Source organism: Vidua macroura, chromosome 8, assembly GCF_024509145.1.
Source record: "Vidua macroura isolate BioBank_ID:100142 chromosome 8, ASM2450914v1, whole genome shotgun sequence".
Classification (NCBI taxonomy): domain Eukaryota; kingdom Metazoa; phylum Chordata; class Aves; order Passeriformes; family Viduidae; genus Vidua; species Vidua macroura.
The window spans coordinates 27,743,401-27,770,222 of NC_071578.1; the positions used below are offsets into that span (position 1 = coordinate 27,743,401).

Sequence of the window (26,822 nt, forward strand, 5' to 3'; positions counted from 1 at the left end):
GGGTGAATAGCAGAAAGGTAAGTTGTATTTGTAATGGCCCCTGTAAAAAGATGGGTTTTTTCGTATATAGAATGTGGAAAACCCGTTGATCCTCATGTACTAACCTGGGGCTAGTAAGTAATAACTGGGGCTTTTAAAAAAATCGTTGTAGCTTTTACAGTGCTAAGCAAAACCATTCTTAAAAAAAAAAAAAAGTCAGGGACCAGTTTTTTATTGGTGGAAATCTGTTTTCAATAAGAAATCTGAAACAAATAGCTGTAGAAATAGAATATTATACAAATTCCAAGTCCACAGGAAAGCAAAGTATTCAGTAGTAAAAAAAATCCCTGAAATTCTTGTAAGCTTTAATTAAAAAAAATAAAACAGAACTCTGATTAATACCCAGAAATATTTTGAATATTTTCTCTTTTCAATCCTCAATAAAGGTCCTGATTTGAAGAAAATTTGAGTCAATAAGCACAGAGAAACTACTAAAGTAAATGCAGCTCTAATGTATTTGGCTGAATTCTTCCCAACTATGATGATATTTGTCAGAAAAGCCCTCTTAGCTGAGAAGAAGGGAAAAGTGATGTGGGAAGAAAAGTTCTTGGGTTTTTTTTTTTGCCAGAAAAGCAATAAACAATTTTGGAAATATAGGAAGAGTAGACAATTCATCAGAGAAGCCTTAGACAAGAAGTTAGAGTGCTAAGGGACTTGAGGAACTCTAGGCCATGTGGAGATGACATTGTCCTCATCACTTGAATACCAGTCAAAAATTTTAGACAGCAGTTGTCCTTATTCTTCCTTTTGGACAGACAACGCTTTCCAAATGATGCTGTTGGTGCTGCCAGTAGATTAATTTATAGATCTTCAGTGGACAGATAAAACTTGCCCAAGCTCAGCCCAGGTGATCTGTCAGAGCACAGTGCAGAAAAATGGCTATTGATGCTTTTCCTTTCCCCTCTCAGAACATTCACTCAGAACATCTTTCTGCTAACCCTTCTCTGGACTCAAGCTCAATTCTTGTTTCTGCTGTTTTCCACTGTTTCGTTGTCTATAGGGGGCAGTTTTCTCTATGAGGGACAAGAAAGTGTCTTGTCAACCCCCTGGTATGACATACTTCATAATTTCCATTTCCGTCCTGCACTTTGGTTGCTTCTGCCAATATTTGTTTTCTTTCCTTTCACCACATCAGACGTGCCCAGTGTGTCTGTAGGTACTGCTGGTCCTCTTGATTTGAGAATCAAATGGCTTCTCAGCTGTCATCTGGGCATGTCTTTATTATTTTCCTTTATAAAATATTTTTTGAAAGTTGAGAAAAATGAGCAGAAAATAGAATAGTAATTATCAGATAAAGTCTAGCTCAGCAAGATACTTTTTTCCCCAAGGGCACCATGTAGGAAGGTGTAAGATAATGAATAATGAGCAGAGTTTTTTTAGCACATGGCTCTAGAGCAATATTGGGAAAACTCACTTTGGGAGAAAAAAAGCCTTATGAATGCAGTGGTTTTTCTTCACTTTTTTTTGAAAATTTTTTTCCAGAAATGCCTATGTTATATTCATTTTGCGTGATCAACAGTTAGTCCCCGTGCAAATTGTTGTGGCCTACATTTGCTTGAGTGGAGCCAGGACTGGGGTCCTGCTCACTTTTTCTCTTCATATTGAAGTGCCTAATCTTATTTTCTTTGATTCATTTTAAAGCACCAATCTGTGTAATGATATCTGTGTTTACTTTGACAACCAGAAGTTAGTAGATTTTTAACACTTCCCTGTATCTTACTTTTTCTTGGAAAAGTTCAGATCTTTTAATAATCATTTATGAATGCAAGTGGGGCAAGCATTCTAAGATATTCTCAAATTGTACAAAAATATAGAGTAAAAAATTTTAAAAATAGAATAGAAATACAAGGTACACTGTGTAGAAATTTTGGAATATTTAGGAAATGACACATTTCAATGCAAAATGTAGCAATTTGCAATTACAATTTATTCTAATTGTATTCCAGGTACTCTATATTTATTACTTGCCTAAGGAAATTTCGCTTCTCTCCTTTTGGCTGCAATCTTCAACACCGCAGCATTTATATTTATTTATTTATCCCCACAAAAATCTGTGGGTTTTCTTTTTCTGATAACTGCTTGAAAGTTATACATAGACTTGAAACAGTACTGGATATGTACTTGCATCATGCCCAAAGAAATTTGTAGGGTTTAGAACTGGCCTGATTCTCATGCTGTGGAATTACACAGAGTCTCAGTCCGCTAGGAGCGAGGTCATAGATGAGCTTTGATGAGTTGCTTTAATAGTGAATAATAATAATAATAATATTTTTTTCCACACTAATATCAATGGTGGGCTTTTTGTCTGCTTTGTCCATCTTTTACTATCATTTTGTGTGCTTTCCACCCTGCCCCCCAAGAGACTTTTTAGTATAGAATAATATTTTGTTAAATCAGAGGATCTTTTACTGTATAAGCACTCACTATGATCTGAGAAAGACATCTGGACACCCAGTGCAGAGTCCTTATATCTAGAAATAAAGCTAATTAAATTAAATTACAATTACATCCCTGCAGAGAGTTTTAGGAGCATTGGGTAAAAAGAAGTGAGGTGTAGTACTGGATGTGTTGGGAGGACAGTGAGGATGGGAGTTGGACAGGTGATCGTGCACAGATCATTAGAATTCATTCATTGTATTAGAACAATTGTTCACTGTATTAGAACATTTTCTGTGGTAAGAAAAGTGGATGGTGTTCTTTCTTTAAAGAATTAATCTTTTTATTTACATATATGTGTGTGTATTTAGGTGTGTGTGTGTATCTGTTCATGTGGGATGCAGAGAAGCCAGCAATATGTAAATTTTGAATAAATCTATCTACAGGGTAAGCTGTGGTGAACCTTCTCAGAAAATAGCTAATTGAATGGTGTTTTCTGGATTTTCAACAAGTGTTCATTTATAGATGTAAACAGTGCATTGAAGGGAGTTAGAATAACCCATCAAACACTATTGATACTACTGAAAAAATCCAAATAAATCTCTAACTTGTCTCCACGAGCATCCTTGTTCTCACTGCTGTTCTGTTTAATCCTCCAGTTTTCTCAAGGATATATTTTCTGGAAATATGTTTCGGTTCTTTAAATTATTAATGTCATTAAAATTTATAATTTTCTGTCATTACCTCTAGGAAAATAGAGATTGTAATGTGAAACATAATTGTCTCATTTTGCGATTTGTGTTATGATAGTTGAGCACAACTAAAGCAGATTTAAGTATTCCCCTGAGCCATATGACGTGGTATTGCAAACTAACTGAAGTTCTGTATGTGCAGATAAACAAACAGATAAACTAATTCCACAAGTGACCAATATTTGTGTTTCTGAGGCATCTTTGAAAGGCTGTGTATCACTTAGAGGGGACACAAAATGTGTGTGGTGAGAGCTGAACTGAAGGTTTGGATGATGTGTGATTCTTTTTTTTTTTGTTTTTTTTTTTTTTATTTTCAGCCATTTGGTCTGAGTGTGCCTACCAAGGAATGCAGCCTGGGAGGTTATGAGTTAAAGCTATGCCATTAAATTGTCTCTCCCTCAGATTTCAGCTTAGAGGTGAAATCAGATCCACAGAAGGGAAATCTTGGGGGGTCTGTAGAGCTTGAGGGTCTGCTACATTGTCCCTTGTAAGGCTAGAAAATGCTGCCCAGCATTTTTTATTAAGCCTCAAAATCTTTTTCTTCCATAAGAATATATTTTTTTCTGGTTTACTGTTTTCATGCCACACTAGTTGGTCTGTCATTAATGCAATGAATTTCACCTTCTGCAAAGTTAAAAATCCATGTTCCTAAGAAAAAAAGGGAAATTGGCAAAGAAGAACTAAATTGAGCCAAGGTACAGTACTAGTCAACCATAGCAAGTAATTATTATAACCCCATGGTCATTTCACTCACAGCTTGACATAGAAAATGGCAAGAAAACAAAATAATTTTTTCTTGAATGTTAAATGTCCAGGGCCAGGCTCACTTCTGCTGCTGATGCATCACAAGGTGTGGGCCCTGTGGACCAAGTACCTGCAGCAACACGAGGAATTTGCAGCCCCTGAGCTGCAAGGGGCTGAGAGAGCCCTGTGCAGGCTGGGCACTGGGCTGGCCCAGCTGTGCAGCCAGGGCACTGCAGCTGTGCTGGGGACCAGCTGATGTGATTTGCAGATGCTGCTGGTGGTCCTGGTGAGGAGCTGGGATGTACAGCAGCTGCCTGGGGGGTGAGTGCAGGCAGCAGTGCCTGTCTTTCCTCCCAGTGAACGCCTGCCAGGACAAAAATATCACAAGCTACCCCTTTGTTATGATTTCAGGAATAGCTAAGTCTGTGATTTTCAAACTGGGATAAAAAGCGAGGTTTTGGTTTTGTTTCTTTCTTTAAACACAAAGCATGGAGTGGAGCTGGCTTCAGCCTCCCTGTAAGAGCAGTAGATGCAGGCTCTGTCCCAGGGTGGATTAGGAGGCTGGGGCATGTGAAGGTCTGCAGAGAAGCTTTAGAAATTGTGAAGCCTGGAAAGAAAAGCAGCATGTCCTTGAGGTCTCCTTATATCTTCTCCAAATTATTCTTGTGCACAAACTGATGTTCCTAAATGTGTCAGACCCCTCCATAAAGTTTCTTCTATTTTTTATTTCCTAATACAGACAACCTCAAAAGACTTCCTTGAGTCATTATCAGGATTAGTCTGCAGAAATGATCTACTGTACTTATGGGAAAAGTGCTTTCTTGTAATGTTGTTCACAGGTGAAAGAGCCATATTTCCTGAAGACTGTTATGTTTTCTGATTGTTATTTTGTCCTGAGGATATAGTGAGGTTCTAGTCTGTCAAACAAAAGGTCTTTCTATATAAATTTCATTTCAAGGCCTTTTTTTTTTTTAAAGAAATCTATTGAGTCCATTTTGATGCTTTTCCTGAGGAACTACATCTGCAAAATTGTAGTATTGCCAAGATGGATGGAACTGTGTTAGGCTGTTTTCTTTTGTTTCAGATGATGTATAAAAAAAAGCATTGTTGTTATTAAACACAAAATAACATTTGGTGTAGACTAAGCATGTGCATCTGTAAAATATTTCTCCTATTGCCTTAAAAAAAAAAAAAAAAAAACATTTAACCAGTAATGAAAGAAATACATAAAATGTCTGGACAAACAGATGTTTTTAAATGACTGTGTCTCTGTTCACAGGAAATCACTGATAATGAAATATTAGAGTTGGTGCATAGTGCTCTGGGGAGGATGACAGTTATCCGGCAGATTTTCCCTCTGGCAAGGGACAACAACCAGAGGTGCATGAGGAACAACCACCGAATATCATCCCTGCTGTGTGATCCTCAGGAAGGCTATCTTCAGATGCTGCAGGTCAGTAGCTGTGCGCAGCAGAAAAAAATCCATCTTAAGAATTTGCCGTGGGACAGTTTTCTGTGGCTGTATTAACTCAGAGGAAGAAGGAAATGAGTACAGATAAATCTGATTTGGTCAACGTTTCTTGACTTTATTAATTTATTTTATTTCCCAGTGCTGAGTGCTTTAGGTGTTATGTTACATCCATGAAGAAACAGCAAGTGGTTGCACTAACTCAGAGCTGATTTTGCATATTTCATTCTCTTAAGGGTCTTTTTATATTTGAAAAGATTGTGCCATCACAGTCCTGTGGTATTACTGCTTGCTTATTGTATTTATGCTTATTAGACATCTGTTGTGAAAGAGTTAATCTGGGAGGATAATAGAACTCTGATAGGTATTGGGCTGCAGAGCATTTCATATTTAGGTAATGGACTGAATCAAGCTGATGTATTCAGTCTGTCCTTTTTCAATAGTCTCAGAAGTCTCCAGCAGCTGCTAATTGTCTGAATGTGTAAAATATGCACTGCTAGTTCAAGTTTCAGGTTTTGGTAACACATCTGACTCTGGTGTTAGCAACATCTTGACATTTCTTGGCAATTTGTCCCAGATATCAGAATTTTTCTTTCAGTAATATAAATATTATTTAATAGGTGCTATTTCCAATGATAGTGCAATAATTCAGAAACAAAGGCCTTGGACTTTCAAGAGGACTTGTGTATTTTGGTTTACTTTAGACAGTTAAAAATCTCATTTGTATCATTGTTGAAGGTGTTGGATATAGCTGTAAACTGTAATGGGACTTAGAATATAAACTCGCTTAAAACCATTTAATTGCAAACTTAGTCTTAAACTGAGATGGGTTGAGTGAGGTGGGCTGTGCCTGTGGGCTGTCAGTGGTTGTGCCTGTGGGCTGTCCAGTGTGGGTGTGTGTGGTGGAGTGATGGAGAAGGGGCTTGGTTAGTCTTGGGGAGGGGCTGTCACCAGCCAGGGCTGCTGCAGCCTGGTCAGGAGGGTATGTGGGGTCAGGACTCCTGCAAGGTGGAATCTTGTCCTGGCTTAGAAGAGTTTCAGATCAGGGGAGACAGGGAGAGGAAGGGAAGTGGGTTAAGATTTCCCAAGGCATAGGGGTGTTAATTTTACTTATTTGCACCCTACTAAAAGGTTGTAGCTGCAGAGACTGAAATCCTTTAAGGGGCAGATATGAACAGTTCCTCCTTGAAGAGAAGCTCTGCTGTCTCAGGTTCTGTCCTAGCAATGGCAAAGTTTGGGAAAAGCAAATACCCCTTGTAGTTCTGAACGTGGCTGTATTCTTTCTGCACAGGGGAAAGTCAATGTCTGCCTTGGCTCAGAAAGAAAAGACACTTTTGATCTTTGTTAGTAACTCTGAGGTATGCTGTAATGACAACAAAGGCTGCTCATTTCAGAGGATCAAAGCAATTTCCAGTATGATGAAAAATTATCTATGCTGCACCAACAAATCACTCATTGGGGAATAATCTTCCATTACAGCAGGATTTTGAGTATTGCAGCCTATGCTGGTTTATGCATAATCTAATTCAGACACTCATCTGAAGGGCTTTGACAGGCCAGTGAGCAAGCTCTAATTTGCAAATTTGCAAACTGGTAACTGGGAGCTGGTTTGCTAACACCAGCAGCCTCATGTCCTATTACTAAATTTCATTGATGAGGATCTTTTGATAAGGACCTTCTTCCTGCTGATTTCCAGATGTGGATTTTGGGAAACATTCTCAGTTTCTATCTTCCAGAAATATTATACCACCTTAGAAACTGTCTTTGAGAGAATGGTATGGTAATGTTATGCTGTGCCCATTTGTTCCTTCTCTATGAAATGAAAAACAAGAGAGATAAAGAAGTGCAGAGGTAAAATGTTTTTGGCAGCTGATTCCATAACTTTCATGTCCAATTGCATTGGCATGAAAGACAGTGGGCACATGTGAGAGCTCTCCAAATTAGCTGTCCCCAGTATATTTTTAAGTGTCTATAGAATACAGGATGATTTTGTCATGTGCAGTTAGACCTGAAGTGTTCCATAGCTGCATTTATTTTTCATAATTTTTTCCAAAATATCTTATGTAACACCTTGTGGACATAGAGCTCATATTAATTTGAGTGTGACTGACATATTATTAATGGTCCTGTAATTCAGGTACTTGCAATTTACTTTCCTTTTTCCCGCTTAAAGAAAAAAATAGCGGTGACCTTTTGCTGTACAGAAGTACATCACTGAATTACCCCTGTTGCCAGAGGCTACAGGAGCTCCAAGCTCCATGTCAGGCTGCATGAATCCACCAGAGGCAGTGACCGCCTGCCAGCACTGAGTCTTTGTGTTCCTTTGAAGTACTTTGATTAACACCACAGTTTGGAAATCCCTGCCTCTTTCTCCCTTGGGCAGTCTCATATTAATAATTGTTTGTTGTCAAGGTAACTTACCAGCTATTGTTGGTTAATTATTTATTTCATGACTTTGAAGAAGAATAAGCTAATCTCTGCCAATGTCTAGATGAAGTATTTTTCTAGGGGAGAATTTAGCACTTTTAACAAGCTAGTGAAGAAAGAAACATTTACGTCATGGATTATTAACTTTGTTCTGGCGAAATTAATGAAAATCTTTTTGGAACGATTTTGTTCTCTGTGTCTTTAGTACTATATCCTGGAAGGTTGTTTTTCAGTGGGTGATCATCCCGGTTTGGCATTCTGACAAGCCTTTTAAAGATCAGGCTGTTCTGCAAGCTCATCCAAAAACTCATCTGTTCTGAATGCTTTGTGGAAATCCAATCTTATTCCATCAACCCACTTGTCAAAATTTTGCTCATGCCCTTATTTCTTGCACGTATCATATACTCATCTGGGTTACTGCTTCAAGTGGAGAAAAAGCTTTATAAAGTTTCCTGTCTTGACCATTTTATTTGACTTCAGAGGACTGCATTTCTCTCTGTCTTATTCTTCAGGTAGGATTTTTTGTGTCCATCTCATTTATTTTTGCTAAACGTAAAAGACACTGGTTAGAACTTGCTTTCTTCCATTGGTATCCTGTGGTTTGGGCCATCAGTGTTGTCAGTGTTGCCTCATCTGGAGAGAAAGCACTGAAACACTTCAGGATTTGTAGTCCTAGCAGACCTAGTATGTATCCTCACATGGCATTTGAATGGTATTTAGTGGTATAACTGCTATTAAACTTTTTAGATTATTTCAGAAATGTTCTTACAGAATCAATTTGAAAAACTTTTGCTGTATAATTTGCTTATTTCCAAAATATTTCTCTTGAAGTATTAGTTTTGATGGCACTCTAAAAACTTGATTTTTGTTAAAGGTATTTTTTCTTTCATCAGGTTGGTCACAATGCATTCATAAATTCAAAATCAGGTTTTTTTTATTTATTTTTTTTAAGAAAGATTTCTCTTTAGAAATGTAATTCCCATTAGTTTGTTTTTGCCTTTGCTTACCATTTATGTAGTTGATGAGTTCAATCCATGTAAGATTCTAAAGATATTAAAATATATTACAGGGACACAGTGTATCTGAAATAATTTAGCATGACCCAAAATACATAGTAGGATTGAAAAGGCAAAAAGAAAACCCTAGCATATGTGGCACAAAATTAATAAGGTTATTCCTGACTGAGAGTCCAATCTCTCTGCTGAGGAACTATTCCAGGCATTGCTTGGACATATTTGAGGAGACGTTGAGAAGTGTGGGAGGATATTCATTGAAAGAGCTGATCTTCTCCTTGAGTAACAATTCTGTTCTTCAGTGATATGTCCATCAGATATCTACGTAGGCATCTCTTAGCAATTGCTCTTACAAAGCTGGGTTTTTATTTCTGATTTATTTTTCTGTTCAGGACTCACTGCAATTTAACTACTGTAAGTGAAGTTATTTTTTAGGATGTGTTTGCGTGCCTAAACTTAAGGGGCCTGATCCTGCAGTTTTGTCCAACTAAATGGCCTTATTCTCATTTGGCTTGTTTACACTGTTGTTATTACACAACTGTAGCACGCTACTGAGGGGCAGTAAATATTGATTAAACCCTATTAAAGCATTCACTTTCCCCCATAAAGGACCGATGAGCCACATTTTTCCTTTTCTTTCAATGCAAACCTATATTTGCTAGTCTCTTTAGCAAAGATTAATTTGGATTTTTGGCCAGATATTCAGTCACAGTGAAATTGTTTCTGAGTACAATGTGAATGTAAAGTATCCTTGAACTGACTTTACTGCCCATTGCACAGCACAAATCCCTCCCTGAAGCCCAATGACGTGTATTTTCTACAAGGTGTGTTAGCAGAAAAATTCATTAGAAACCCCAAAGCACTGCAGGTGTCCTGTTGGCCATGGGGGATTTTGTGATCACGTTGGAGACTAAAACCCCAGGTAGGCTCTGCAATGATCTTTTCCTCTCTGCCTCTTTTGACTGCTGGATTTCTCTATTTGCATAATTATTTCATTGAATTTTTGTTCACTGCTCAATCAGGAAGCAGACGATAGTGGCTCAAAGAAAGCATCAGTACCTCCATCTTTCATTTGTTATTCCCTCTGAAAGCTAATTTGTACCTATATTTATTTATAAATGAGGTAGGATAAAATTACAATCTTGTACGCTGTTTTGCAATTCCAGCATTTACCTCATCCTTCTGTTTGACTCTTGGTTGTGTTCAGTTTTCTTTATTAAGGCAATCCTACTAGACTTTCCTTGCATAGTTAAGAGTTAGCTGTGCCAAATTCCTGAGATGTTTAGTGAGTGAAGCCAATGCCTCCAGCTAACAAACTTGAGCATGACAGGGTAATCCAGGCCTTGTATTATTGCTGACATGTTGTTTCAAAACATACTGGCAAAGAAAACACTCATAATTATAAATGCTCACACTAAATAGCTGAAGGACAGTGAGCATTCAGAGAGTAGAACCTGTAAGAAGGAAAGAGTGTTGTGATATGTGTAGCTATGTAAAAACAGGGGAAAATTAAAAAGGAAAGAAGAGCTGCTTATCAATTAAAAAGAGATTCTGAGAGTGCAGTCTTACAAAAAACTCTTTGGAAAGCTCACTGAGATACTCAAAACTAGAATGGGCAAAACACTAAATAATACAGTAGTTATATTCCTTACTGTCAGAAGGCTCGAATAAATATACAGTTGAGTGCGGCATTCTCTCTTTCTCCCCAGTCCGGGGCAGCTCCGACACCGTTTGGCGCCGCCTCCCCCCGGACTTCCGAGTCCGCTGCTTCTCTCCCGCGTGCCACTGGCACCGGCACGCGGGTCGGGGTCTGCCGGGTTCTGTCGCCCGCGCTATGGGTCCGAGGTAAAGAGGGAAGGAATGTCCAGATCACCCACGAGGAAAGCAGGAAGGCTTTATTGTCGCTGAGAGCTGAGTGGGGGGGGTAGCGACCCGCGCTTCCCATTCCACATGTGGGAAATGGCGCCGGGACCCGGGAGGGAGCGGGATGATGCAGGGGATGTGATAGGGAGGGCAGGTGCCACCCCCCAGTCCGTGCGGGTGCCGCGATGATGACGCAGGACAGCGACCAACCAGCACACCACAGGGGCGAGCATTGAGCCTTGCGCTGAGTGGGATCGTGGGGATGGGGCAGAGGACACGGGATTCCCAGGGCCGGACGGGGGAGTGGCTACAGGAGCGGCAGAGGGGATTGCCCAAGGGCAGGCAGCATGGGGCCAGAAACCGGGGTGGGGGGAATGACACGGGAGGAAGCGCGGGGGTACACAGGACTTGGCTAGATAACACAAATAAGAACCCCTAAAACCCAATCCCAGGATGCAACAGTTGAGGTCTGTTTTTTGGTGGTTGTAGGAGAATTTTAGTAATTTTATTTCATTTGCCTTAAATAGCCCTTTGGAAGTTTGAAGCTGACATTTGAGTCTTTAATGAATGTTTGTTTTTTGACTGTGTTTCCATGAATGCCAGAGTGCTGGCTGTGATCCCGCTCTCCCTGAGCAGCAAGTGTGTGTTTATAACCTAGGCACTGGTGCACTGTCTCACAGTGGGCTCTGCCCACGAGAGGGGCTGATGGCGTGGGCAGGACCAGGACAAACAGCAGGCAGCCCCAGCCTCCCGAGGCAGCCCTGGGGACAGGGGTGGCCAGAACAGGGACGTGGTGTGGCACTTTGTGTGCTTCCCCCAGCTGGGGCTGCTGAAGGGAGAGGCCGCAGTGCAGGCCTGTCTCCAGCAATGGCTGGGCCCCATCTCCTGGTGCCTCTGCCTGTGACAGGCGTGTCCAGGCACAGAACCTCCAGACACACCTGGCTGAGCTGCAGGAGCCCATGGAAAGGGGGAAGAACATCAGCGAGGCTGGGAAGGAGCTGGAGAGCTGGCTCTAATCTCAGTCTGCAGTGGACCCACAGCTAAACAGATCCAAACTTTCCTGCTGGCACGCCCAGAAGGGAGGAAGGGTGATGAAGAGAGTGAAAACTTGCAAAACCTGCAGGGGGAAGAGACATTCCCCAAAGCCTGACGTGCCCTTGCAGAGCCACTTCACCACTTGCAGGCTGAAAAGACTTTTCACACTTGGGGAGAGGCTGGAGCTGAGTAAGGCAGCCATATCTGCTCCTTGTGTAGCAACCAGCTCAACTAAGATGATGGCAGGAGAGAGCAGCAGGTGACTTCCTTCTCAGAGACACAGAGGCACCTGGTTGCTGCTATGACATTGTACCAGGGATGTGACTGAGAGCCTACCAGGCCTCATACAGCTCACTGACCATGATCTGCTGCTGTTGATCCATGTGAGCTGCAGTGATACAGCCTGGAGTGGTCTGAGGAGCATCCAGAAGGAAGAGAAGTCAGTCAGAAATGCCAGGAGGTCTGCATGGATGAACAAGTAGTTCTTGGACAAACTCAAAACACTAAAAGACAGTCTACAGAGACTGGAATCTGGGACAGGAAGCTGGTAAGAAATACAGAGAAATTGTCTGAGCAGTCAGGGATCAGGTTTGGAAAACCAAAGCCCGGATAGAATTAAGTCTGACCACGAATGTCAAGGGAAAACCCAAAATCTTCTATATGTACAGTTGGTGATAAAAGAAAAATGAGCAAAAATATGAACCCTCTCTGAATGGAAATAGGAGACTTGGTTACTCAGGATAAGGAGGAGGCTGAGGTACTCAGTGATTTATTTGCTTCATTCCTCACTGGCAAGTGCTCCAGTCAAGTTGTGAATGCCCCATCCCTGGCAGTGTCAAGGTCTTTGCTGCTCCTGGTAAGATTCACTCTGTCAATGGAGACACAAATGTGCAACTGCACCGGGCAGTACTTGAACTGTGGAAGTTGACACACAGGTTTAGGGCATGCTGGAGTGTGCATAGCAGTCACCATGATCTCTCTCCTCAGACAGCCGGCATTTCTGGCAGGCTGCACTTGCTCTGAACTCCTCTTCCATCTGTTTCATCCTTGGAGCTGACTGCTGTGGCCACTCACAGAGCAGTTTTGGCAGCAGCAGGGTACAGATGCCCAGCTTGGGAATGAGTTTTTGAAGTAGTGGCATCTCAGTATCAGCTTGCCTTCCAGCTGATCTCTTCAGCATTCTCTGGATGGACTCCTGGCTCTGCTGGCCACTCAGGAGTTGGGGTCAGTCTTTGTGGCTTGCTGGCCTTCTCAGAAGAGCACTTATCTGTGATTAGTCCCTCTGCAGGAGCTAAGAGCTTTCTTCATACATAGCTTTAAAAGTAAAATCATTCTGGAAAATCTCATGAAATTCACATAGAAACTTCTATGAAATGACATTTAATACTGCGATAGATTTCCATTCTTGAAAATTTCTGATGTGCTATACTAGCATATGGTGGATTTATTTCTTCAGTGCAAAAAAAGAGCTTATAAAGTCTGGAATAATTTCCAGAAGATAAACCAGAACATGCCTAAAATTATTCATGTACAGGGTATATTCTTTAACGTATTGGTGAAGCAGTCACCATCATTCTTACAGCAGATAGATCAAAAACCATTTCAGTACCTCCAGCTCTTACACTGTCAGCAATGGAGAGTAAGAAGAACTAAAAATTACTGTCACTTCCTCCAAACATGACCAAAATCATCAAATACTTTGTTCTAGTCTAGGAATTTTTATTCTATTAAGGGAAATCGCTTCAGAAAGATATGTCCTTTCTTCCTCTGTTCCCCTATGAATATCCAAATAGGGGAATTAAAAAATACTCCAGAGCTTTGAAAACCCAAATTAGCCAAGTATGTTACCTTCTTTTGCTTCTCTTTTGCTTTCCTACCATTACTGAATGATACCTGAAGAGAAGATTAATTTTTTTAAAATTAACTATTTTCTCATGCCTCTGACAGTACTGGTAGAATCAGAGTACAGCTGAACCCTTGGGTATCTCAAAAATTCCCTTTCAGTTCTCATGTCCATACTCATAGGGAACTTGACAGTTCACTGAAATTAAAATTTTAAAATTTAAAATTAAAATTAAAATACTGCAGATGCAGTAAAAAAGGCATACAGGCCATCTCTGCTGAATCCTTTTTTTTTTTCACAGCATCACTATTCTGGAAGTTACAGCAAACTCATGTTGCAAATATGATTATGACATATGCAGAGATGTTGCTGTATTTGAATGGAATAAAGAATATTATTATAGCCCTGAATTTACTGTGAGATGAGGCCAGAATGTTTGTGTCTTTTTTTTTTTTCTTACTATTAGAAATCCAGCCTTAGTTGTGGAAATTTTGTTGTTTTTTTTCCTAGCTTGCATATTTTCTGTTCTAAAATAGAAGTGTTGATTGTGTGAGTAAGATGCAACTTACTCTTCCATAGATATTGACTCTTCAGTGAGTAATGAGTAAAATGTAGTTATGTATGCATATCATTTTTACTGGAGTAAATAGAGTATGATTATATGATGGAAGGAATTTTGCTGATTAAAAAGCACCATTTGCTCATGTTTGGGATGAGGCTTTCAGCAGAAGAGAACCAGAATGGCAAAATACCAGTGGATAATACAACAGAACATGCAGAATATTCTTTCCATGGCAAAAAAAAACCCCAAAAAAACTGGTGTATTCTGCGCAACATTTTCTTCTGCCTTGGTACAGATCACCAGATGTAGAATAAGGACAAACGTAGTGGAGACTCCTCTTGTGCCGACCCCATCTTGCTATCTCTCAATTTATAGCATTGTTTCACAAGAAATTAATGGAACTGTAGTGATACAAAGTCCATTGAAGGTCTAGCTGAATGGTGAGGATTGGGTTGGTAAACACAGGATTGTTTTGTTTTGCTCTGCAGCAGGAGGCAATTTGAGTTGGGTGCAAGGCTGTGCAGGCTGAGATCCTCAGTGCAATTCTCCCAAGCTCTGTCAGTCACATGTGCAGAACTGTGGTGTCTTCTCCAAGCACATGAAAAGCAGAAAACAGCGTACCCAAGTGCATTTTATATTTTGCCTTAGAGCTCTCTGCTAGCAAAGCAAGCACTGTTTTTGGGAATGAGGCTGCAGTTTTCCAGAGCTGCAAAAGAACAGTGCCAAACAGAGAAAACACAAGGCATTTCTGATCTGTGGAAGTTCCAAGGAAACAGACAATTAGTTGTCAGTTAAAAGTGAGTGTGTAAAAAGAAATTCAGTTGGGAGCAAAGAGGATCCTGAAGGCTTATAAGAAATGGCATTTTTTCTTATGTATTTAAAACCTATTTCAAAGAAAGTGGATTTTGTGGTGTGTGGTTTGGGGTGGTGTATCTTGTGGGATCTGAGCTTTGTTTGGATTTTTTTTTCTGTGAAGAGTTGTTTAGCCCAGAAGAAAAGTGCCCTCTTGAATAATAAGGATCCGCTTGGTTGCTTTATTTGAAAGTTGTTTGGAAATATCTACAGAATAGGGAAACAAATGCAATTGAGCAGAAGAAACTTGGTTGCTGGGACTCCTGTTAACTCTTTAATTACTTGTCTTAAAACCAGAGGAAGTATGGCATATAGCTACTTCAGAAAATATTCTAAAAAGAAAATATGTAACTGGATAAAATAGCAAATAAAGGCAATGTGGAGTGCTTGTTCAGCAAGGCTGGAAAGAAAAGAAGGGAAAAAAGATGGCAATGCCAGATGAGATTCTCCCTGATAGTATCTCATAGGTTTGCGTTGTTTTCATGTTGAGATCCCTTTTTATGCTTAGTCACTTAAATAAGTGTGTATTTGCAATATCCTTTTTTCTTTGTATTTTGATTCTTTCAAAATTAATTTTTGCTTATATATCTTTCATTCAGATTTACTTATACTAGAAGATATTTCAAAGTGCCTAGGTTTTCAATTTACATCCAGATTATGGAACGTGAAACATTTTGTTTCTGAAGATTAGCATCTTGCAGATATCAGAAGTTTACCTGCAGCCAGTGATTCAACAGTAATATATGTTTAAACTTTCATAGAGTGACACTTTTATTGGGACACCTAGAGAGTCACATTTATAGGAAGTACGCAGCTGAATTAACTTCTTGCAATCCTTTCCTGGTGTCTAAGCATTACTTTCTAAGGTGAACTAAAAAAATACAGGAGATAAATGGCAAAGTCAGGGATGATCATGATTAAAGCCTACAGCTAGAAGAAATATTATTAGTATTAGTGTTGTTGTTGCTGCTGCATTAACACAAAAAGCTGTGTCTTGCCAATGATGTAAAGTGAAGATTTGAGTTCAGTAAAGACTAAATCTGACCCCTTGTGCATATGTTTGAAGCAGAGTGCATGTGAACTCTGGGAACAGGTGAAGAGTATCTAATTATTTTTTTAAATCACTTGTGTCAGCCAACTTCCTCTACTAAAGTTTTACCATTTGAGGTAGATACCACTACCTGTCAAAGATCTAATCATGTATTGCTAGACATGTCTTGGTTTGAAAAATTAAATACGTAGCTCAGCATTACTAGTGTGATGTTCTGTTCTTACTGGAGTCTTTGTCATCATTTGTTTATTTCTCTATCTCTCACGTAAATTGAAGAATAAGGAGGCTAAATTCAGTAGCTCCAGAGAAAGTAGCATATAACCAGCCTCATGTACTTTTGGTGGAAAGAGATGCTAAGACCAAAATAATACTGTAATTTCTCCTCCTTCTGTTCAAAAGAGTTGTGTGTGTATTGGATTTTGCTGTGCCAGAAATTACCGGTTGATCAAATGAATAAAACCCCCAAGAACTTCATTCCATTCTGTCTTTCCCTCCTTGCTGAAAGGGCTGACAAAGTAGCAATCCTTGTCTTTCATTGATAGATAGCTGTACTCCCTCTGTAGTTTGAGTTATATGTGGAGTGTGATCTCTCTTTTACAGCACTGCATTGCAGTAACGCTCAGGCAGTGCCTGTGTGCCAGAATCCCTTGGACAGAGGGACCCAGGAGCACAGGCATTTGTCTCAAATGCTTTGACTGTTGAACATGTTAAACATACCCAGCTTTGAGTTCTTACTTATGCCTTCTTTTGTTTTCTCTGCTGGTTTTTATCATTTCTTTGGAAGGTGCTCACATAAAAAGAAGAGGCTCATTCTTATTATTGTTTGCAGGTTTCCAACCTGTACCTGTATGACAGTGTGCTCATGCTGGCCAATGCTTTCCACAGAAAACTGGAGGACAGAAAATGGCACAGCATGGCAAGTCTGAACTGCATGAGGAAATCCACCAAACCTTGGAATGGAGGAAGATCCATGCTAGAGACTATTAAGAAGGTGAGAAAAGACCAACCACCATTGTGTGAGCAATTGAAAGTGTTGCTTCATGTCTGCTTGAGCATTTGAAGAAGGTTTTAACTTCTATTCAACTTTTCTTTGATGTATTACAAGCAAGTGATCTACAGCGACCAAGGACAATCCACAGCTATTAAACAAGCAACTGATTTATGATAAACATTACACACAGTGCAGTGTGGGTCCAGTGTGTTCTACTTCTGTTGTTTTTGTGGCTGCCTTCTGTGGAGGAAGTAGGATCTGGAGTAGTCATGGGAATTGATTAATGCACTTTTGCAAGAGGATAACTTAAGGAGCTTAAGGGGCAGGAGGGTAAACCAGTGATGAGGTTTAAGACTTATGTTCCATTTTCAACAGCTCAGATAGCTTTGTAAGTTAGCTGAGCATTGGTAAGGATCTACTTGTGTGCTGTACCCCAGAGCAGAGCAAAAAGGATCTGATTTGGCTGTCACTAACAGTTACACTATCTTGCACCATGCTGAAATACTCAAATATAAACAGATCTGTGGCTTTGCAAACACATGGCAACTTCTTGTAGAAAAGTTATTTGATACAAGTAATAGTAGAAAAAAACCCTAATTTTTTACTATACTAACTTTGCAATTGTTCAGAAGCCCCCTGTTACCAAATATATATTGATGAAATAGATTTCCCCTAGAAAATGATGCAATTTGATCATTCTGACAAGTCCTAATGATGCCATCCTTTGTTGCTAAATTAATTCAAACTTTGGTGTCCCTTCAAGCCTCTTTGCTACAAAGCCAGAATCAAAGTCTCTGATAGTTTCACAGAGTTGCAATTTTGTTTTTCTTTCATGCCTCTCTTGGGAGCACAGCAGGCATCCCCTTTGTTTTGGGTTGGGAGTTTATGCCTTGGTACTCAAGCTGAGAACTGAGCCCCTTGCCCTCAGTTTCCCTGGGAGGGCAGCTGTCTCACAGTCCGCTAAGGCCCTTCTCTTTTTCTTAGGAGTCTGTTTCTGTGGACAGTAATGACCTGATGGCCATAAACACTGGGTGTGTTAGTGCTAAAGTAATTTTCTGAAAAAAAATGAAAAAACTGAAGTCTTTCGTCTAGTGCTGGGTTTGAGCTAGTGAAGAACATGCAATGGCCACATTTAAGTTCACTATAAACATGATTTAAGCATATTTGGCACATATTTTATGCAGAGGAGCGTTTATGAAGGCAAATGTCTTCTGTTCTCAAATTTCTCAAACTTCCTTCCTTAGGGCCATATAACTGGGCTAACTGGTGTTATGGAGTTCAGAGAAGATGGAGCCAACCCCTATGTCCAATTTGAAATACTGGGCACCAGCTACAGCGAAACATTCGGCAAAGACGTGCGGCGGGTAAAGATATGCTGCTTCCTTCTCTCTTTTGTTTTCCTCTAAATAATATACACCCTGCATCATAGGAGAAAACGTTATTCTTCAAGAATGAATTAACGCTATGCTGCAGAAGACATTTACTCTATGAGAAATATTTTCTAATTTATTACACACTTAAATCTTGAAAACCGGTTTTATATTGGTAGGCAGGAATCCTGCAAGTTATTTCTCGTGTGCAGTAACGACGCAATGCCATAAGCATCCTGTGAACATAATAGTAAAGACTGCACAATTTAGCTTATGTATTTTATTGTTAATTAAGATAGGAGTGCTATAATAGAAATATGGAAGATACAACTCAATTGGCACTTGTCTTACTAAGGAAGATAGCTGAGTTTATAAATTACGTAAACACACTAGGATGTTTTAAGTGTAGCTGCTGCAATAATTTGAGATAAATAAAAAAAATTCTGGAGAAGATAATTTCCAAAATTAAAGATGCTCTGTCACGAAACGTAAAGACTGACCTATTGGTGGTAGCTGTTGGAACAAGGACTGCCAAGGATTAGAAGTCAGTTAAAGTGGTTCCATGGGATTATTGACATAAGTTGTCGTGTTCTGCGAAGGCTACCTTGAACACACTCAGGTAGAGGGGATGCTCAAAAAATATATGAAACTGTCACTTGAACAGTGAGGTTCTGATTGGAACCCATGCTGTAAGTAGTTTCTAAACTGTTCAGATAGTTGAAATACAGACATTACCATGGTATGATCAATGGGTCCTACATTAAACAGAGCTGACCAAAGAGGATTTCACAAATAATTAAAATATATGTGGTTTCTTATTTTCATTTGGCCATTGGTTTCTGTGATTTGCTTTGATTTGTCTGAATTACAGAAGTGGAAAAACAAGCCATTTTTGTTTATATAATCATCTTTATCAGCTAAACATGAGATTCCTTCAGAGTCTAATTTGGCACAAGGATTCTAGACATGGAGCCAAAGTTGTGCAATATCTATTAGAAATTCAGCAGAAGGGAGACAAGTATTTGAAATGTATAAGTTCCAGGAGATATAATTGAAAATTTTCTGTTGCCAAAAATGTGCCTCTGAACGCTTCAGTTTGGCTCTTATATTGTGGTGACCAGAAAAGGCTATTTCTCAGTCCACTTTCATTTCTAGAAGATTGAAAATGAGGAAGTCTTACGTTTCAAACACTATGTAAATTATAAAATATTATCTTGTTGTCTTAATTTTGGAAAAAGTGTTGCCTATTTAATGAAACAAGGTTGGTTTAGGAGGTGTAGGAATCAATCCTGGTTCTCAGACAGAAGTATGCTCCTCACTTTATGCACAAGTATGCAAAGCAGAGGTATCTGGTGCCATGTGAGATGCTGTGGACTACCCCACTGTTTGCAGCTGCCAGTCCAGAAAAGCCTGAGTGTCCTGTCAGTGCTGTGTTGTCCCTAGTACATGGATACCATGATACATTTAAGTTTGGTCCCATTTTTTTTACAGAATTCCCAAGTGGCTTTGCTTAAGTCACATAATTGCTTGATGCTTCAATATTTACCTTCCAGTAAAGTTGGCATAAACACCACAGAGCACAGGTTTGAGCCTTACAGGCAAACTGGGATGTGTGACTGTACATTACTAGGTGCTTTCTAATGTGCATTTCAAATATGGTACCATAGATACAAATGCTCTCACTTTGGTATGTGCAGCACACTGACCAAATTGACACATAATCCAAAGGTGTGAGGTGGAGATAACTAAGATATCACTCAAAAGCGACCACAAGGCAAAGAAATAGGTAAAATTACTAAATGGGAAAATTACTAAAATGGCTGACCTGGTATACTACTGATTACTTTTGATCCCTAGTGTGCTACTTTGAGGTTGTGCTGCTAGGTGGTTAATATAGGAAGGCTTAAAACTCTTTGGGTGTTAAATTCAGAACACTGTAGAGTTCCCGAAAATTGAAAGGGAGGATGATTCTAAATGGGTAAAAAGCTAATGGCTGTGGAATACTGCTCTGAGCTAAAATGAAGTTCTGGAAATTATCCTTTCAGTCTAATATATAGAGAGAGTAAAAGTCAGCAATATGGTACAGAGGTTTGGAGAAGAACTTGGAAGAGATGATACCTCTTACAGCAAAATTACCATGGAACTGCTGGAGTTCAGTTATTTAGGCAGCCTGACTTTTTATTACTGCAGCAGAAGTATGTTACAGCTTAGAAGTACTTTTAAAGGCTCAAAAAGTCATATTTGTCTTATTTATGTTACTTGGGTGGGAGACCAGCTCTGATTTATTGTCTGCTGCTTCCGTTTCAGCCTTTGGTCAAGTTTAGCTGTGGTGGCATGTACTTTGGGTAGAAAACAGAGGGTTCTTTCTGCATGGTTTTATTTGTGTATGGAAAGCATCTGTAGTTATTCATCCCTGTCCACACCCTACAAGAAATCTTTGCACTTAGGATCATTGACAAGGTAGGGCAAAAGACTGTAATGTTGAGTGTTGAACCTTAGAGGGAATCCAGTCAAAATCTTTAAATTGGACCTTTAACACTCAGCATCCTTTACAAAGTTTCTTGGGGATCATTTCCACCAGAAAGATTCCTGGGAGGATGTCCAAGTCAGTAACTCAAATCTGCAAGAATTATCAGAATTATTTTGCAGAGGCATCTTGACTCTCCTGTTGTCCTGAGATCTGGTCTTTCTGCAGACCATTTTTCCTTCCGCTAGCTGTGATTTAGTTATGATTGCACCTAAATATATATATTTCATTGCTTAGTGTAGCTTCTTTATTCCACAACTCACTTTGTCTTCTCTTTTCTTACTCAAGTCTAAAACCATGTGGTTTTGGTAAAGGCTCACAGAGGCAGAGGCTTTTGTGTATTTTGTGTTGTTACCATTTGTTTTTCCTTTGGGTATACTTAAATGAAAGAGAAACTTCAGAAAATGCTCTAATTTCTTTGGTTTAAACATAAAAGAACAGGGTATACCTTAAGGTATATCACCTTGTTTTACAAAAGGCTCAGGTAATTGCCTTCAATTCACTGTGTACATGTGGAAATTTAGAAAGTGTCTTGTATTCATGCTTGAAATAGAGATTTATGTGGTGGCTTATTGGGGCATTTGAAAGTTGAAGGTTGCTAGAGAAACTGAAAAGGCTTAAATGTCTATTGCTTGATGATTACCACTATGATTTACGTTCCTAAAGTCTATAAACACCTTCAGAAATAGCAACCAGAATATCTGTATATTAAAAAAAAAAAAAGAAAAATAAGTGGATGTAAATTAATAAGGGAACAGAATAGATCAAAAAGGAAAAAGCAAAAATCAAGCTGATGTCCTACTTTCACAATACAATGGTCAAAGAAGGGGAAAGAAAGGCAGGACTATATTAATTCACTCCTTAGATACTATCTGTATCATTAGCTCTTATTAATGAAAGCCTTGATGGAGTTTTCAGAACATCTGGGATGCTTCATACTCCTTATGTTCCTGCACTTAGGTATATTCTACACCATATAAGAGCTGGATGATCCAGCTGTGAAGGCAGAACGAAGGGAGCTGGAACTCCGGGTAGCTTTCCTAGCAAGTCACCACACGACTGTGAGCTCTTGAGGTGTAAACCTATTTATTCTTGTTTGACCATGTGTGCAGAGAACACCATAACAGCTAACACACCTTGCAGGGATGTGATTAGGCTAAGTTAGAAGATGCCTGTAAGGAGCTTTATGATAATCTTCATCTTCATCTTTGGCAGGAAGATCTTCTGTAAGTGTGAAATGATGTGAGTATTCAGTTTACTTTACGACAGGGAGCATATTTTTCTAAAGCAATCTGTATTTCTTTCCCAAGCTGGCTGTTATGAAAGCAGAATTAATGGTTTGCACACATTTTGTATTTCATAAGAAGCATTCTGTTCAAAATGATAATGTTTATGATTTGTTATTCATTTCTGTCAGTTGGTATGTTTTATTTTTTTAAAAATTAGATTTTCTTGAAATATCATCAGCTTTGTAAACAGTTACAGTTGTTTCCTACAGCACTTCTGAGGCAGACTGCAGAAGTCACTGTAAGTAGTTTTTGTGATATGTTTCACAGTTGTTGAAACCACATTTTTGAATTCTGATACCATGGTTTAATTGGGATTGTTACTTTTAGACAAAATCTCATTATTATCGTGATGACAAATCCTATGCTTCTTATTCATTGCAAAAACAAATGGTATTTTTAGACATCTGCAGTATCAAGTGCTTTCACCTACAAGAATATTGCCAAATCCCATCATATGCTGCTAAAAGTTATATTTACACCAAAAGAATTATGTGGTTCCTACCATAGTTGAATCAGTTTTACTTACAAGGAAAAATACATAACTTAATTGCCTGGGTATAGCTGTGAAACAGATTCCTGCCTCCTGTTTGAGCACTTCATAAACAGACACTTGGGTGCAGTATTTTAGTTTGATTGTTTGGCCAAGCTATCTTTCAGCAGAAGTGTTAAGACTGAACTTGTGGCTACTTTTGATCATTAAAATCCCTCTGTTACTTTGTAAAGGGAAGGGTGAATAGTCTTCTCCCTCTTGGTAGAATGCAATTTCCACATATTTACATTTGGTTAAACTTTTTCTTTCTGCTTGGGTTGATTGAGTGTCGTGGTGCAATAATTTGGAAAAAGAGCATTGTGATTCATCCTATAACCACATTGTGTCAAACTGAAGAAACAACTGAAGTATTTTACTCAATGTAATCAACCCCTTAAATTTTTATTTCTGGTTTCCTGTGCATGTGCATATATGAGGAACAAATGTAAATGCATTCCTTGCATATTCCGTAAGTTGAATTATTTATGGTGAAAAATACAGCTTAACGTACAGGAAATGGCTATGATCAATTTTTAAATAATAGAAGAAAACTAAAGAAGAAACATAATAACCTTGAGCATTTTGGTTTGTTTTTTCTCTGAAATAAAATGGGGTTGCTGCTTGCCCAAGTTCTGCAAATTGGGCTTTTTTTTTTTCTAATTTAAATATACTTAATGTTGTGTATGCATTCATTGTAAAATTCTAGCTGAATTATTTCACTGAAGAGTGGGTAAGCAATTTTTAAAATGTATTTTCTGTTGCAGATATATGATACATAGTTCTTTTAAAGTTTTTTTTTAAATTCTAAATTATGTTTTTGGAAAGCATTACCAATGGGACCTATGCGTGTGTATAAACTGTTACTTCTATTTGCAAATTGTGCCAGTGTCAACACTGAGCAAAAGGGATGTCTTGCAAATTTGAGTTGGAATTTCTCCAAGCATAAGATCATGCTGGTCTTCCCCTTTGGAAGACTGTTGATATGACATTTTCACAGTGTGAAGCTTGAGGATAGATTTTAAAAAGCAGCCATACCTGAGGTAAGTGTGGGGCCAGGACAATTAGGGTGCTGCAGATGTTTCTACAGCCATGTGCACCACTACCTGTATGTTTAGAATTTCTAATTTCTAAGTCACATATATTGTATCATACCTACCAGGTTATAATGAATCGTGGGTATAACATTCTCATTTTTTCACACATATGCAGTAGTGCATAAAATTGGGATAACAGGAGTGCTAAAATCAGTCTTGTGAATACAGTTGCATCTTTAATTATGGAGTTTTCACCAAAGCTCCTGTAATTTATTGATGAATCCTAGGGAGGTATTCAGAGTGGGATGACAAGAAAAGCCCCTTTCTGTACCTCAGCTGATGAAGAATCTGTACTAAAGTATGGACACTATGAAAAAACACTATCTATTTCCATACAGCAACAGGTCAGGATTCACTGAGCTTAACAAAGAAAAATAAAAGAAGTTTTTGAAGAAAAAGTACACAAATTATTTTTACCTTTTTGGAAATCCCAGAATGGAGATTATTTACAATTTTTCTTTTTCACAGTATCAATCTTGAACAAAAACAATAAGCTCACTACTCCAGAAATGAAGAACAATGTCTTTTTTAATTTTCTTCCCTGAGAAATATCTTTGATCTGTGATTGTTGTTTAAAATTCACACCTATTCCAGAACTTTCTGTTGAATGTCAGAACAATGTTTTTTTAGTATAATGTTTAGCAAAACTGCTTTGAAACAAAACTATAATATTGATAATAATAATAATGCTGAAATACTGTTATCTTAGCTGTCAGATGGAATAGATGTCATCTTGGCTTTTATAAAGACATAAAATAAGGATATCTAACATTTCTTCATTTACAGCATGATCTCAGTGTCAGGGACAGTTGCAAGGTCTGTATATTGAGGGAGACCATGCACAGTGTCTTCTCTGCAGTATTTGAAAAATGTTTTTAATTCTTCTAATGGTTGCTGCCTTGTATCATTGGATAAACTGCAAATACATGTAGGCCAAGCATAATTTATGAGGTAATTCATTTCAGCAGTAATATTAAAATCCAGGGTAACTCTGGTGCCTGCCTGTGTATAATGCTCTGATATATTCAATATGTCCAAAAGTGGATCTTTAAATATAGATAGTTAATCTGTTTGGTCATGCTTCCATTGCAGTTAAGAAAAATGAAAGAACTTTATGGTTTCTCTTTAGGCTTATTAAAATAAACAGCATAAATACAAGTTATCTAAATTTCCCTTTCTATTTGTATTTTTATTTCTGCCATTTCGTGCCAGATTGCATTACTGTATATGAGTAACTACTTTCTCATGCTGTTTTCAAAAGACAGGTTTAATGACAAGATTTCTTTGTGATCAGCCCAAAAATGTGGGACTTGAGGAGCTTCTGTGTCACCAAGTGGCAGGAACTATCTGGCTTGCTTTGACCTGGTTCCTTAATTTCATTATGCTTAAAAAAAAGAATTATCCTAATTCCTGAATTTACCTTTATGGAAAGATACTTTCAAAAGGGCATCAGAGTTCTAATTAAACTTCTTTGTCTTTATTGGCTAATTCACTGCAATTACAGTATTTGGCAGAGATGGCCTACTGCTGTTCCAGTTCCTTACAGAACTGCCTTTAAATTGAAGACTTCCTGTTTCCAAACTACACAGGAAACACTGAGTCTTACATTAAAATAGGTACAATCTATAATCAGTGAGAAGCCTGTGTCAATGAAAGAATTCCAAAATATGCCTGGTCCAGTACCACAATATGTTTTGCAGTGGGAGTGGATGAGTTTATGTATTTGGGTAAAGTACGCAGATGACACGTAGTAAAACTTGGTTTTCATTTTGAAAAACATTTTACTGGAATGAAGATAGGTTTACATAACAACTCAAATGGAATATTCTTTCTGAACATGCCATAGTATATCAGTGTTTTTAATACGTTGATGAGTATGATGCACAATCATCTACTTAACTCACTACAGTATCTTTCCTATGAAAAGGTAAATTGCACACTCAAACAGACTTTACTGATGAGGCCTGAAGAACTTGAGAATACTGGGCTTTGTTGGAAAGCAGATGAAATGCGGAGTAAAGGAAAAACAACAAATAATCCAGGGATTCTCTGTTACAGTGAAGGAGTTAGGGAAATATCCTGCTGGTCAGTATTGACCAAAGCAGGTAGCCAGATAAAGGTTTTCTTTTAGGAAAAGAAACTGCATAAAAATAGTTAAATCTGACACCAGTTATTTGCTTTTCATTTACTTGCCAAGATCAGTTTCCCTGAGTATGAGCAGAATGAGAAGAAAGAGAGCTTGCTTGCCTATGGCAGTAAATTCCTCTCAGTTGGAATATGACCAAAAGGTCCCAAAAGGATGTGCTTTACTTAGGATAACACTTGCACTTGTTCTCACTGTGTCTGAAATTCTTTTGCTGTCTTCTGGTCCTGCCCTTTCTCCCACCACCAGAGGACTTTGGGAAAATAAAAAAAGGGAAGTCAGATTCTTTCTCCTGGATGCCCTGTGTTCTGGGATACTGTGTCAGGGGTGAAAGTGGCAGTGACATTTTGTGGTAGGTGGCTAAGTGACTGGTGATTCCACCAGCCTGTCGAGGGAATTGCTGGTTTCAGCAGGTTGACCACAGTATCTCCCTGCACTGTTCATTGTAAAGACTTACATTTTTCAAGTTGTATGCATTGGTAATATTTTGTCACAATGCTCTGAGAGAAGTGGAAATGTTTTAAAGTAGGTGAACTAACAAAATCTAGGGATGGTATCTGGCTGATACCAGTTATTGGGCATTTGCCTGGGTTGTTTTTAAGTAAGGATTGTTATCTAAATATACATGAGGTTGGTAAAATTCAAAACCAGGCGTACTTTTACAAAGCAGTCTAAAGCTATCCAAATACTGTGGTTGGCTAAGGAGGTGACTAAAGGTACTGATGCTTATAGTTCCTGGAGCCTTACCAGAAAGTAGTCCTAGACAAGTAAAAGAAAAAAAAAAAAAGTTAATATTTAGCAACTAGGAGTGTGGGTGATATTTAATTGTATGAGAACATTTCAGTATGAGTAGT

At 38.7% G+C, this 26,822-nt stretch overlaps 1 protein-coding gene across 5 annotated transcripts in view; it reads left to right on the forward strand.

Annotated features, from left to right (window-relative positions):
- GRID1 (glutamate ionotropic receptor delta type subunit 1) overlaps positions 1-26,822 on the forward strand; it is a 484,393-nt gene that overhangs the window by 376,036 nt on the left and 81,535 nt on the right. For all 5 annotated transcript variants that reach the window (XM_053983939.1, XM_053983935.1, XM_053983936.1 and 2 more), the window contains exons 6-8: positions 5,191-5,364; positions 16,855-17,016; positions 18,261-18,380. In XM_053983939.1, coding sequence (XP_053839914.1) covers positions 5,191-5,364; positions 16,855-17,016; positions 18,261-18,380 — 456 coding nt within the window. The remainder of the gene's footprint in view (positions 1-5,190; positions 5,365-16,854; positions 17,017-18,260; positions 18,381-26,822) is intronic.